Source organism: Porites lutea, chromosome 4, assembly GCF_958299795.1.
Source record: "Porites lutea chromosome 4, jaPorLute2.1, whole genome shotgun sequence".
In the NCBI taxonomy this organism is placed as follows: domain Eukaryota; kingdom Metazoa; phylum Cnidaria; class Anthozoa; order Scleractinia; family Poritidae; genus Porites; species Porites lutea.
In genome coordinates, this window is record NC_133204.1 from 25,800,683 (window position 1) to 25,813,927 (window position 13,245).

At 38.1% G+C, this 13,245-nt stretch overlaps 2 protein-coding genes across 7 annotated transcripts; one reads left to right on the forward strand and one right to left on the reverse strand.

The window, feature by feature from the left end:
- The first annotated feature begins 6,575 nt into the window (after positions 1 to 6,575).
- Positions 6,576 to 9,249, forward strand: LOC140933098 (uncharacterized). 6 transcript variants are annotated; one of them, XR_012165019.1, is made up of 5 exons: positions 6,576 to 6,800; positions 7,413 to 7,871; positions 8,030 to 8,207; positions 8,352 to 8,556; positions 9,075 to 9,213. XR_012165019.1 is itself a non-coding variant. In XM_073382614.1 (3 exons), the coding sequence occupies exons 1-3, from the start codon at positions 7,809 to 7,811 to the stop codon at positions 8,477 to 8,479; spliced, it is 369 nt and encodes a 122-aa protein (XP_073238715.1). In that variant the 5' UTR covers positions 7,109 to 7,808; the 3' UTR covers positions 8,480 to 8,842. The 6 variants fall into 6 exon arrangements, 1 of the variants encoding a protein (XP_073238715.1); XR_012165020.1 differs by having other exon boundaries at positions 8,030 to 8,123; XR_012165021.1 differs by lacking the exon at positions 8,352 to 8,556 and having other exon boundaries at positions 8,030 to 8,123; positions 9,075 to 9,201.
- Positions 9,250 to 9,359: 110 nt separating this feature from the next.
- LOC140933097 (uncharacterized) lies at positions 9,360 to 10,823 on the reverse strand. Its single transcript, XM_073382613.1, has 3 exons — positions 10,540 to 10,823; positions 10,048 to 10,275; positions 9,360 to 9,825 (listed from the first exon to the last, which is right to left on the reverse strand). Exons 1-3 carry the CDS (start codon positions 10,767 to 10,769, stop codon positions 9,660 to 9,662), a joined length of 624 nt encoding a protein of 207 aa, XP_073238714.1. The 5' UTR covers positions 10,770 to 10,823; the 3' UTR covers positions 9,360 to 9,659.
- Between the last annotated feature and the right edge of the window lie 2,422 nt (positions 10,824 to 13,245).

The window sequence follows — 13,245 nt, forward strand, 5'->3', positions numbered from 1 at the left end:
GCAGGCCTAAAACATCCCGAGGTACATTGACTCGTTCAATAGAAATAACATTAGACTACTCAGCTATGCAATTTGTTACACTTCATTTTCACTTGGATGGTAAAAAAAAAAAAAATTAAAGGTAGGGTTCCATGAATTTCACTCTTTGATCAAACTGTAAGTAAATGATTGAATAAGACTATGAGCAGTCTCTCTTTTTCCTTAGTCCATCAAGCGAAAGGCGCGTGAAACAAAAATGACCACACACATCACCAATGCGCGCACTTCCCTCACCTTGAAATCTGAAGAAAAAGAGAAACTGCTCACAGTCTATGATGTAAAAATGATTACATTTTTTTGTTTTGTAATAATACCAAAAATTTGAAAATAAGAAATTGCTAAAAAAAACAAACAAACAAAGATTTTAGACTCAGGCAAAAATATTATGTGGCAAGTTTGCCAGTATATTGCATCCAAAGACAGGGCGATCATTTATTATTACTATTTTAATAAATAATAATAATCATAATTATTATTATCATCATCATCATCATTCTTAATTACTACCATCATTATCATTATTATTAGCATTATCATCATTAATACTATAAATAGGTTAACACACCATTGCCTTCTCAATTTTAGCCTTTGTGGTTGGCGGTTTTTTCTTCTGCGGTTCAGATATACTGCCGGATGAAAGCTGAACTGAGGTCAAAACAGAAAATGATGGGAATGTAGCAGCTGCTCAGAAGACAAGTCACCAATAGTGCCTAACCCTGACCCCAAACAATACTGAAACAATTAAAAGAATGACATGTCATTGTTTACTGTGACCAATAAGGGGGGACCTTACTAGCAGCTCCTACACAACTGAACGATGGAGTGAGCAGGAGAGGTCCCTTCCTTTTTACAAACCACACATACACACACACGTAGAAAAAAAAACGAAAAACTGCCAGCTACGCACGTTATTTCAACTTTAAATTTATTGTTTCCATTGGTTCTAAAAGTTACTTTTTTCTTATTTACCTAGAAGTGAGGTATTCATTTTATGGTGAAAAGAAATCATAAGGCCTATTACAATCAGACACTTAGGAAGGGTATAGTCACAAAAAAAGAAAAACACCAGAAATATTATTCAAATTCTTTATTAGCTCTGTGGATGGAAAAAAGTATTGCAAAAAAATACATCCCTTATCCCTAATCCTTCAGTGATAAGCACCATCAAGTTAAGGGTAATGGTGTTTGTTATCATTATCATCAAATCATCATCATCATCATTGTTGTTATCGTGCTTGTCATCATCATTATTATTGACAAAAGCACATAATCTTGGTCATTCTCTATGTTCAGGAGATGCATTTAGGGGTCCATCCACCGGGATCCTCCCATCCCTGAAGCCTGCAATGCTTTCAGACATTTCATGTTAATATCATACAGAACACTAAAGTCTGATATCAAAATAAACTTGGTGTTTTCTTAGTACTCAAAAACGTGCCCTTGGTTTTGCCTTTTTTTAAAATGGGTTAAGTGTTAAAAGTGGACTCAACCTTAGAATCAAAACAAACTGTTAAGCCCCAATATAGACATGCAAATTCTCTGGGCTGATCTTCATAATCTTATATTTCCTTAACGAATTACTTGAGAGAATTTAGTTAAATCTTGTCACCTATATTTGTTTTGAAAAATATGTTAAATTGTTAGGAGAAAATTGATGTTGAAGAATCTTGAGTTTAAGCAAAAACTACTACTAACTACTAACTACTAACTACTAACTACTAGATTACTAAATCAGCTGCCTATGTTCTGGAAACAGACATAGCACGAAACCTGACCAATGCAGTGAAAACTTGGGTGCCCTCTGTGGTTGTGGATGTTATGTACAGTGTGCCATCATTGAAGACAATCTTCAAGGCAAACATTTTAAAAGAACTGAATGAAAAATGTACTGAACTGTGCAAGAAGAATACACCATCAATTCTGAGGAAAAACCAATATCCTGACCTGGCAGGCTTTGATTGGAATTCTATTCTTAATGAAATTTCACAAAGATGTCCACTCTTGCTTGATGTCATGACAACAACTATTGGATCAAAACTGAAATCCAACACCATCCCTTCAATTTGCTTATGCTACAGTATACTCATGTGGAAGCAGAAACATGACCTAAGCCTAATTCAGAGAATCAATATACTATTTTACTTGCAGAAGGAAATGCTAAGAAGCAGGTTGGTTGAAAAAGAACACTTACCAGTAATTAAATGTAAAATTATTATTTTTTCATTCAAGCAATCAAACTTGAGGCTGTGTAATGTAGTTCCAACTCAGCCATGTTTGCATACAGATTTTAAGTAAATGATTTAAATGACATCTGAGCTAAGAGGTAATTCTTATTTCCTTTTGGTAAATTCGAGACAGGGCGCTTATTTTTTTGAGAACAACTGAATGTTCCAAAAAAAGTAACAATAACAGACAATAACAGAAACTGTACTTCTCTTTATAACTGTACTAAATATAACGTGAATGTTCAGTTAACGTGAGAAACTCGGACAAAAGGGGGGCACTTATTGGAAGGAGGGCGCTAAATGGAATCACTTGGAAAAGAATAGCTCAAGTGCCCTTGATCTGGTGCAGATCAGAGGAATTGCGTTATTTATCTTCATAATAAGGAAAGTAAAGAGAGTAAATCTTAGGTTTGGTAAATATTATGGTGTGTAAGAATTTAAAAAAAAATCTTTCTAACAGGGGTAAAAAGAGTCAAACCATGTGCCATGATTACAAAAAAATTCTAACCACATTGATTCGGTTTGATAGCTTATCGACAGATGTCAAAGTATTGGATTTTGCCTTGGGCACACAAGCAACTCATGAAGTTAATGTGGGGACACTGCAGACAACATAATTGATAAAGTAAAGCAAGGGAAAAAGCTGCAGGGTACAGGTGACAACTGGGACATCAGGGTTCTTGTCCATGACATGAAAAGTGACCATCAGAACAAAGATCTGCACTACTTTTCCTCCAACTTAATTGTAGACAGGGTGCCATGTGAACGCCAGTGTCAGGTCTACCCTCGTCGTAGCATTCATACACTTCCCAACTGCCATTTCCCGTTGAATGATGCAGAAACAGAAGCTAAGAGAAGATTTTAAGGTCCTGGTGGGTCGAGTACTTGTGGCACACATTCCATCACTGTCTTTATTGAAAGCAGTTATTCCCCAACACATAGCCCATTGCTACACCAATGAAATGGCAAAGAAATCTGCTATTGTCCGTCTACCAACCCAGCTGAAGGATGAAAAAAAAATGTGATGATTTTGTTGACATTCTGTGCTTCTATGAAAATACTTTAGAGGAGATTTACAGTAAGGCGGGTGTTATAAACGTGCCAAGAAATACAGCACAAGCTATGCCAAATGGAGGTCTGGAAGGTTTTGCAATCAGCATCAGCTCAGCCTGGAGCGCACGTTACCAGACATGATGATGATGACCATATGAAAAATGTATGTGTTCCTTTTGGGGGAGACCAGTTAACCAGGCTGCGCTTTGCTGGGGCAAAAGATCTCAGAAGGGGCTGTCACATTGCAAAAGACAGATTTGAACATTGTAGTCCATTTGTTGTAGAACCATTCCATACCAAGATGTCCTATCTGCAGGTATCTACAAAGAAAATATGTTTTTGTCATATAAATAAAATATTGACTTTTAAATGGTCATACTTTAGATCAACAATGCTCACTCAAACTCAAATGACATATGGTAAATTAAGTTCAGGTTAGGGGTTAATCAGTCCATTGCAAGTCGTATTTGGTACACATACATGTAAAACAACATTCTTAAGTTCTGGACAAACTGTGAATTTGGTTACACATGGACTTGCATTTTGCTTGTCATGCAAATTTTATCTGGGTGAAATTATTTCTTGACCACATAAGTTCCTGAAGAGTGTTTGTAATATTGAAAATAATGTGCATTCACATATGCTACATTTCAGCATAGTTAAAAGGGTTAAAATTAGGCCATAGTAAAACAATGGGTATAAAATTAGGCCAAATCGAAGGAAATATATTTAATTTGTTCATATAAGTGGGGAGTTGACCAAGTCAGTTTAACCTTAAGTAAAACAAACAAGTCAGTACACAATGTAAGCCCACTGTAAGAACACAGAAATATTGTTGTTTGCATTGACATGGTGAATATGAAAGGTCTCCATATCTTGTTCAGAAATAATATTGTTATTATTATGAGAAACAATTGGGATGCAAAATTATGAATATACAGAGCAATGCGTCATAATGAGTTCAATAAAGTATGTTAGATTGATATGTATTAGTAAAGTAAGTATAGTTTAAGGAACATTATTTGGCATAAATAACAGTGGGTGAGTTTTACCACATTGATACCTCTTTGTGCTAATATCCATTTGCAGCTTGTGTTTGATCATTTATATACAAAGCAGAGCCTCTCAGGGAGAGAGAGGTTGGTACCCTCAAATATTTCTGCGAAAGGGTATATCGCAAAAGTATTACCCCAGACAAGGTAACAAAGTCCTCCGAAGGAAGTGAAGATTTCTTTGTACGTGTTGGAACAGCATACATCTTGGAGGCAGCCATGGAGTTTGATGATGTTCTTGGTTCCTTCGTTGATGTCATGGCAGATCCAGTCCAAGATGCAATGATGGAAAACCAGAAACTGCAACGAATATTAAATAGATATCACTTGTCCTCCCTGTGGCTTGTATTGTGGGGATGAAGTGCTCCTCTCGTCACAGTTTTGCCCCATAGCCTCGATTTCCGGAGGCCCAACTCCCTCCTCTCTACCCAGGAATTCTCACGGTGGCCTTGGGAGAAGACCCACTCCCTTCGCATTATCCACCGTGTGCATTCCCTTGGGTTGTAGGTTTTGTTGTTCTTGACAATCCTGTGAAACCTATGTGAAAACCATGTGAAATTCTGTGCAATTTTCACAGGATTTTTAAAGGGTTTTCACATAATTATTCACGAGGAAGTTCACAGGAATGTGAAAAACCATGTGGAACGGGCTCCACACTTTCACAAGGTATTTCACAGCACAGCATGTGAATTACCATGTGAAAATATGTGTGAAACATAATTATAGTCAGTAACGAGGATGATTATCTTTTCCTGTGAAAAAGGATGTGAAAATATGAATTATGTGAAATACCATGTGGAAAAAAAAGATGCGAGAAGGAACAATGTGAAATACCATGTGAAAAAGAGTGTGAAACTAAAGTTAGAAGACCAAAAATGCATGGCCTTTCATTTGCCTCCCTTAGCAAAAATCACCAGTCAACTGAAATATCCTGTGAAAAAGTATTTTCAGCTCTACTATATATATTATTCAAAGTTTCAGCTGTCGTGGCCTCGAACTCTTGCTTACTTTACAGCTATTATGTCAATCATGTAACACTGTAAGCAGCGTTTGGTATTTTCAAATTTGTATATCTTTAAAATATAACCGTAACTTTTGTTAGTTGCCTGATGATTGCTTCGCAAGAAGCATGAAACTTGGAACAGCAAATAAATAAATTAGCCTACCGCTATAAATATATAAATTTACAGCTCCGGTTTTTCCATTGAGCACTTTTATAGCTTATAAAGTATACGACCTTACCACTGATAGTTATATATATATTATTATTTTTACTTATGCCAATGAGCCTTAACATGGACTGCATGGCCCAAATAGCTGGAATAGACATGTACATGCCAAAAAAATTGATGTTTTAACCTTGTTAATATTGAACAATATTACAACAAATCAACAATATTATAATATAAACCTGAGGCCAGGCCCAATTTTAGCAGTTCTCATACATTCTCTCTTATGTTATTCTGGCCTGCTACCGGCGGAATGTTATTTACAAAGCGAAACCAAAATATAGAGCCTGATCTCAGGTTACATCATAATGAAAACAACAAATAACATCACTGTCCGAGATGTTTTAATAAAATGATTGAAAGATTATTGGAAAAACATATCAAGGGTAAGAAATAAGAAATGCACAAGTAATGCGCGCGTTTCAAATTAAAAAGTTGATAATAGGAAATATTATCTCCCTTGAGATTATCGGTCAAGAGGAAGAGGAAGAAAAAGCATGTTATAAATTTGAGTTATTTGGTCCCAAAATGGACTAGTTTTGTCACACATACTGATCGACTTAGCTTAAAGTGCTACTACGACCAAATTTGGGAATTTGTTTTTGATTACATATTTCGAAAATGTATGTAAAAGTGACTTACCGTGCCAAGTTTGGAGTCCAAATATGATCTGGAAGTGTGTTTATTTGCACGGCAATTTTCGTAAATGTCTTGCCGCCATTACTCGATTCAAAAAATGACCGGGAGTAGTATTTGAAGGAGTTGGGGCGAGATGTGACGTAGAAACATCAACGCGGCAAAACAAGGCAAACAAACATGGCTAATTTCGCATGCAGGACGAGATATTTTTGGAAGCTTTTGGAGGTTCTTTCTTCGCTTTTTTGACTTAAAGCGAAAGTATGCCTGGTTGACGTTGTGTTGTTCAGGACTGTGGAAACGTAAAGAACGATGAATTGGGGATTTACATTCATAATTCTCCTGATTCGGGCAGCGTTAGATTAAAGTGGGAAAGGTTCGTGTCCATTCATCGGAAGGATTTCAACCCAGTGGGAAAATTTGCTGTGTGATCGGAGCATTTTACAAGGGATTGTTTTACGCTTGCTTTTCCGATAAAAGACATGAAAAGGAATTTGAAGAAGGGGACGTTTCCAACCATTTGGAAAAAATCCTCTCAAACACTATCAAAGCAGAGTCGACGATCGGTGAGTGAAATTACATTGTATTTGCGCTGTGCTTATCACCATTATATTTATTTCCCCATTTACCTGTGACATGATTTTCTCTGGCATTGTTGTTCAATATTCGTGTAATGAATGCTCTGACTATTTGTACGTCCCATATTGTTGCATGTGTTTTCATACTTTTCTGCTTTCCTCTCATAGTTATAGTAAAACGGGCATTTGCGCTGAGTGAACGTGAAGTCAATTCCCCAATTCCCAGACGTTTCCACTCAAGCGTAAAATTTAGAAAAAGTGAAGCTACATAGAAATTCTTTGAGATTTGACAGTACTCCAAACTTCCCTCCAAGAAATTTTACAGCAAATTAAGAGTTACACGCGAGTCTTTTAAAACGACCAAAAATGGACTCAGTCTGATTTCTACATTCTATAAGTTCAGTTACTGTTTGCGGGTTTTTTTTCGTTTGTATTTTAATTCTATTTTCACTGTCTGCAAATGATGCATACATTTTAAGGCAAAGATGTGGTTAAACCTTGCTTCCATTTCTAGTTTTGAAAACATCGACATAAAGCTCAAATTTAAACTTGTTTTGAAGGGGAGATATAAAAAATGGTCTTACCTATTTTTATTTTTAGCTACTAAATGAAATTCTGGCTGGTCAAACTACTAATGAGGATACAGAGGAAGAAGATAATCCTGAAGAAGAGGTGATCTCTTTGAAAGGAAGTTCTGCACCTGAGGAGAGTGCTGACAGTATGGGGGCTCCCAATCTCAACCCTGAGGAGTCTCCAGAAGTCGAAGGTGTTCTGAATACAAGTCAGGGTTCTTTGCTTGAGGTAAATCCTGAAAAGGAGGGCTGCATCCCTGAGACTGAGACGGGTGAGATAAGTGTTGATGCTGAGATGGCTTCAGAGGTCCTAGGTACTCCTGGTGATAAGACAGCTCTCGAGACCCAAGGGATTTCAGGCACTGATGAGGTTACTGAGACCATGTAGATCCTGGAGGCTCAGGGAATCGCAAAAGTGCAGGATATGGATGAAGTTATGCAGATTGATGAATCATTAATGATTCCTGAACTTGAACAGGTTTCTATGGTAGGCGCATAACTCTAATTAATGTTTATTTGCATCCTTGTATTATCATAACAATGGGAAACTACATGTGCAGTTATTTTACAACAATACCAAAACACAAAAATTTTTAAGTCTTGTTATTACAGCCTGTATTAAGGTTGAAAGTTTGTTTTTTGTAGGATACTCCAACTGGACATGCTGGGAATTGCACAACATGCAAAACCCTGAGGAGTGAGGTGACTCAGTTAAGGGGCAAAGTCACAAGACTGAAGAGTAAGTTAATCTCCAATCAAGATCAGTGGGTTGAAACCTTTAAGAGCATACAAGAGCCGAAGCAATTGCTGATGGTGAATGCTGGTGAGTCAACAATAATTGATGTTGATGAGTCATATAGGCATAACTGCCTATCTTTATATTTTTATTATATTTTATCAATATTTGATTATTTAATAATAATTAAAATTTTAATGGTGATAGAATTTTTTATTCCATTTGTTTAAGCTATTCAAACTGATCCATGGCCAGTAACAAATGAGACAGAGTTAGGGCTAGAGGATGAATCAGAAGATGAGCAGGAAATGCAGGACGATGTGTATGAGGAGTTTGAGTGTGATGAAGACCCTACATAGAGTTCTGAAGAAATCGAAGATGCATATAAAAAACTAAAGGAAGATGATGACTCGGTGAAGACTCATCAGAACCCAAGGTACAAAGATGCAAAATTTATTGCATTTTAACATCTTAGCTCTAAGTATCCTCTGGGAAGTGATTTAGGCCTAAAACTAACTTCCAGTATGAGAGGATCTATTTAGAAACAAGAGTACATGAAATTTGTTTTTTAATTTACTCAGATAAGAATTGCAAAAAAAAAAAAAAAAGAAGAAGAGGCATAGCCAGCCCATAGACTGGAAGTCCCAGGCCTAAAAATGTTTGGTTTGTCCACTCAACCATTTGTAATAAATTATGCATCGTTGGGGTGGGCTAGATAGCTTAAGGGCTTAAAGTTGTCATGTGTGCAATCAACAGAATTATTATAAAAAAGCATTTTTCAGGATGTATGTGAGAATAAAATCCCAAACCACAATTAGCCAGGTTTACAACAAGTTGAAAAACTGGCAACACCCTGAGAAAAACAATAAAAATGATAATCATTTTTTTAATTGTTATTTTATTATTTCAGATGCTATGATTAAATGAGTATTTCCTTTCAATCATTTTTTACAGGTTGGATCTACAAGGAAAAAACATTCAAGAGGAACCGAAGGGAATTGTTTTCCTTTTCAAACTTCTTCTTTTGTTTCAGTTCTGCCACTTGTGCTTCTTTTCAAAACCCAAACTTTCTGTATCACAGACAGGTACCTTGTTAACCATAGAAAGTTTCTGCAAAAACTGTAGCCAGACAAAAGTCTGGAAGAGTCAACTAGACCTGCTAGGAAAGTTTCCAGCAGGTAACCTGCTATTAAGTTTTGCAGTGCTCTATGAGCCGTGTGAAAAGAAAGAAACGATACATTAAAACTGTAATTAAATTCAGGCTGAATTCGATTTAATTTTTATTACTTGTGTACATGAAAATTGGAGCAACATCAGAATTCCCAGCCACTAAACTTGAGTTTAACTGAACGCTAGAAGAACAGGGCTTCACACAGTGGGCAAGTTTGTCATTCCACAAAAAGCGAGTAAGTGGCTGAGAATTCTGAAGTTTGGCCCATGAAATTAAGTGCTTACGGACAAGTATTCAAGCAACTACTGTAGGTCCTTCTTGGCCCCAATGGCATACATGACACTCTTCAAGAACAAACAGTGCATTTATTATTCATTTTCTTCATCTTCGAATCCACGATAATGGCCATTTTGACTCGGAAATTGTTTCCTGATTTTATTGTAGGCACAACAGGGCAGGGGGTATCGCCTGGAACTACCAATATAACTCCACAGCAGTCTTGTAAATTGGCGATAGGCCACAGACCTCAGGAATCTAGTTAGAGAATTGAGATCACTGTTAATTCAAGGAGGTATTGGATGGAGATAAATAAATACTCCTTTTAAAAATAAGCAGTTGGGGCAATAAAGCCATTTAGAAAATAAAAAATGTGATTCTATGAGATCAGTCCACGGCGATAAGCTTAGATGTATCAATTATTCAATGCTATGTAATGTTCGATCGTTCCGATACAAAGTCAACAATACCCCAACTTACTCATCATCACTTTTGTTGCTTTTCCCACGAACAGTTGTGTACGACTTTCCAGCTCGCGTTTTTAGGCCCAGTGCAGCCACTTCTAATACGTGGCGGTTTAAGCAGACGCTTTCAAACCCTGGATGGAGGGTTATGCATACGGTCCGGTCTCCAATGGCTTCTTCCATGACCTCTTCGCAGCGATCGATCTCTTTGCAGCAAATGCACTCCTGCGCTTTTGTAACAAGGCTGACAGAGCAGTTCGAGCACGAAGCAAAATAATGTGAAAAATTCGTCAAACACAAGAAAAATACGTCTGTATAAAATTATTAATTGTCTGACCTCTTCAATAAAACTATCGCATAAAATCAGGACTACAGCCAATCACATAGCAACGAAATTGTAAACTTAAACAAAACACATAGTCGCGTTCGTCACGCGCACGATTTAACGACGGGTATGTTGAAATTGGAAAATAAAAATATAAATCTACATTCCATGATAATACCATACCATTCATTCGCTGGCACCTCTCCCGAATATCTTCGTTGAAACTGTTGTTCCTCTTCTTCTTCGCGATGAACTCTTTCGTTGTAGTCCGCGGCTTCTTCCTCGGTAGCAAGGGGTTCGCAACTGTCGTCGTACGGCGCAAATTCAGACAATTCCCCAATCACTTCGTCAACTGTAAAACTTTGTAGATCACTTTCAGATGTGCAGGAAGAGGAATCCGACGGAGATGACATCTTAAACGTATTGTTAAAAGGCTCTAAACACACAAACTTTTCCCAAATGCGAATGTTTTGGTTGATTTTTCTACGTCACAGTGCATAAATCACGTGGTCAAACGCACGACCGCTTTGCGGAGATCTCGCGGGCTATTGTTTTGCGAACTTTGTAATGGCGGACGGTATTTACGCACTTTTCAGTGGGAAATTTCCAGCCCCCGTACGCAAGTATCGTTCCAATTTTTCGCTGTTTGTATAATTTTGAACATATACAAAAGATTTATGTTAAAAAAACTCGGAAACAAAAACAAAAATTTTCGTCGTAGTAGCACTTTAACAGTTTCAGTATGTTATATGTCCACAACATGCCTTTCCTTCCTCTTCCTCTTAGGTCGAGACCCATGGCCATCATCAGCTTCTAGTGCATTGTTTTTCTCTGTTGTTTCTTGATCTGTGGCTTCTGAAACGTACACATAACACTTGTGTTTTCTTTTTGATTTAGCTTGTGTGTGTACATTCGAAGCAGACGGATTTAAGGGTAGTTTCGAAAACGGAGCTCTCGAAAACGAAGACCGAAGCACGAAGCACCCAAATCTCAAAAACGAAGCACCCAAAACTCGAAAACGAAGCACCCTATCTCGAAAACGAAGCACCAAAAACTCGAAAACGAAGACCCTTAAATCTCGAAAACGAAGCACTCAAAAACTCAAAACCGGTCTGTCCTTTATAAACACGAGACCAATGCTAATATAGCAGGAATCAAGCACGATAACGAATCAAATTCTCCTGTTCCCCACCATAGAGCCTGGTCCCAGGCTATTACCCTAGAACAAATTCTGCCTGGATCTGATCTGATCTGATCATGCACTGTCATAGATACCCAATATGTTAGACTGCAAACAATCGTTTTTTTCTCAAAATCAGTAAAGAAGTCGGTAAAGGGTGGCGTAAGAGTAATACGCGCGAGCCTCACACTCCGTTTTCAGCCTCGTTTCAAACCTTTTGTGTTACTGCTCACACGTACTTGAATACGCCAAAATCTGCTGACGGACAGTTTTGAAGTCTACATAAACATGTATATGTACCGAAAAAATGCATATTAAGGTAAGCTGTATCAAGTTTGGCGAGACTAATAATAAAATTAATACAGGATATCCTGTCTAGAAAAGTTCAGTGAAACAGCTGGTTATAAAACCTTGGGATGGATTTTGTGGACCTTTAGAGGTGCGGACGCATCCGCTGCCTCCACCTGATTCGGATTGTGTCATGTAAGACGTAAAGTTGCACTTATTAAACCTACAGTGGTTTCGAGTTTTGGGTGCTTCGTTTTCAAGATTTAGGGGTCTTCGTTTTCGAGATTTTGGGGTCTTCGTTTTCGAGTTTTGGGTACTTCGTTTTCGAGATTTGGGTGCTTCGTGCTTCGGTCTTCGTTTTCGAGTGCTTCGTTTTCGAAACTACTCGGATTTAAGGTTGGTGGTATCGATATCGGAAGAGTTGGTGATTTTCTTGCATTTGGTGGTATCGGTGTAGTAGGTTAGTCAGAAGACATCAATTCTTGAGGAGGTGTTGGTGTAGCAGATGGATTCGAAGATAATGATTGTTGAGGTGGTGTTGGAAGTGGAGGCAAGGGATCTTTAGTAATTGTTGAATTGCTTGCTTTTTTCCGTTTGCTGCGGGCAAATGGCCCTTTTTTTAAAGACCACTAAGGGGCCAATAGAATTTCCTATTGACCTGCAATTAATAGGGTGATTTTGAGCTTCGCTTAAAATATTTAATTCGACGCGCCCTGTATTTAGGTTATCGCATTAGAGTAGCTGTTGATTGATTTGTACGCCAGTATATATAGTAACGTCACGACAGAATTTGTCAGTTTATAAGCAGATCGTGATAGTTTGCAAAGTGGAATCTTTTCATTGTTTCCTGATGTCTCAATCTGCATATTCTCTTCGTCCACGCAATCAACTAGACTACGCTTTATTGAATAGCGGAAAGCAATTAGTTTACCGTTTACGATATTTCTCCGCTCAAAGCCTCTCCGGTCCCTGACAAAGACAGATTGAGCAGCAGCAGGGACCCAGCACCGGCCCCTCTGACATCGGATCTGGGAAAGGAGTTTATGGAGCTCCAAAAGCTACTAACTCAGGCCAAAGAGGAGAACAAGGCCCTGGAGAAAACGTTTCAACTGGAGGCCATGCGTCAGGAGTTACAGGCGCTTCGTCGTCGCAACGAGCAACTCGACCGATGCCGTCATGCGACACCTTCCATTAATGGCGGTGCGAAGCTTCTTCGAGAAGACACTAAACCAGCGCAAGTTCTTCAGGACTTGAGGTCCAAAAAATCCCTTTCCACCCAGGCGGACAAATTCCTTGCTACCCTGGAGGACTCATCTTCTGAGGAGGATAGTGACGGAAAAGACCACATTCCAGTTTCTAGAGGTAGGCGCCACACCTGGAAATCAGGGAAAGACAGTAAAATAACAAGCCGAGTTCTTTCC

What these genes read in the sequence shown, in the direction of transcription:
- LOC140933097 (XM_073382613.1), bottom strand. Translation starts at nt 10,769, where the DNA reads ATGTCATCTCCGTCGGATTCCTCTTCCTGCACATCTGAAAGTGATCTA. An exon ending in GAGGTGCCAGCGAATGAATG is followed by an intron (nt 10,276 to 10,539) that starts GTATGGTATTAT and finishes CTGCTCTGTCAG; the next exon opens with CCTTGTTACAAAAGCGCAGG. An exon ending in AGCAACAAAAGTGATGATGA is followed by an intron (nt 9,826 to 10,047) that starts GTAAGTTGGGGT and finishes TTCTCTAACTAG; the next exon opens with ATTCCTGAGGTCTGTGGCCT.
- LOC140933098 (XM_073382614.1), top strand. Translation starts at nt 7,809, where the DNA reads ATGGATGAAGTTATGCAGATTGATGAATCATTAATGATTCCTGAACTT. An exon ending in AACTTGAACAGGTTTCTATG is followed by an intron (nt 7,872 to 8,029) that starts GTAGGCGCATAA and finishes TGTTTTTTGTAG; the next exon opens with GATACTCCAACTGGACATGC. An exon ending in ATTGCTGATGGTGAATGCTG is followed by an intron (nt 8,208 to 8,351) that starts GTGAGTCAACAA and finishes CATTTGTTTAAG; the next exon opens with CTATTCAAACTGATCCATGG.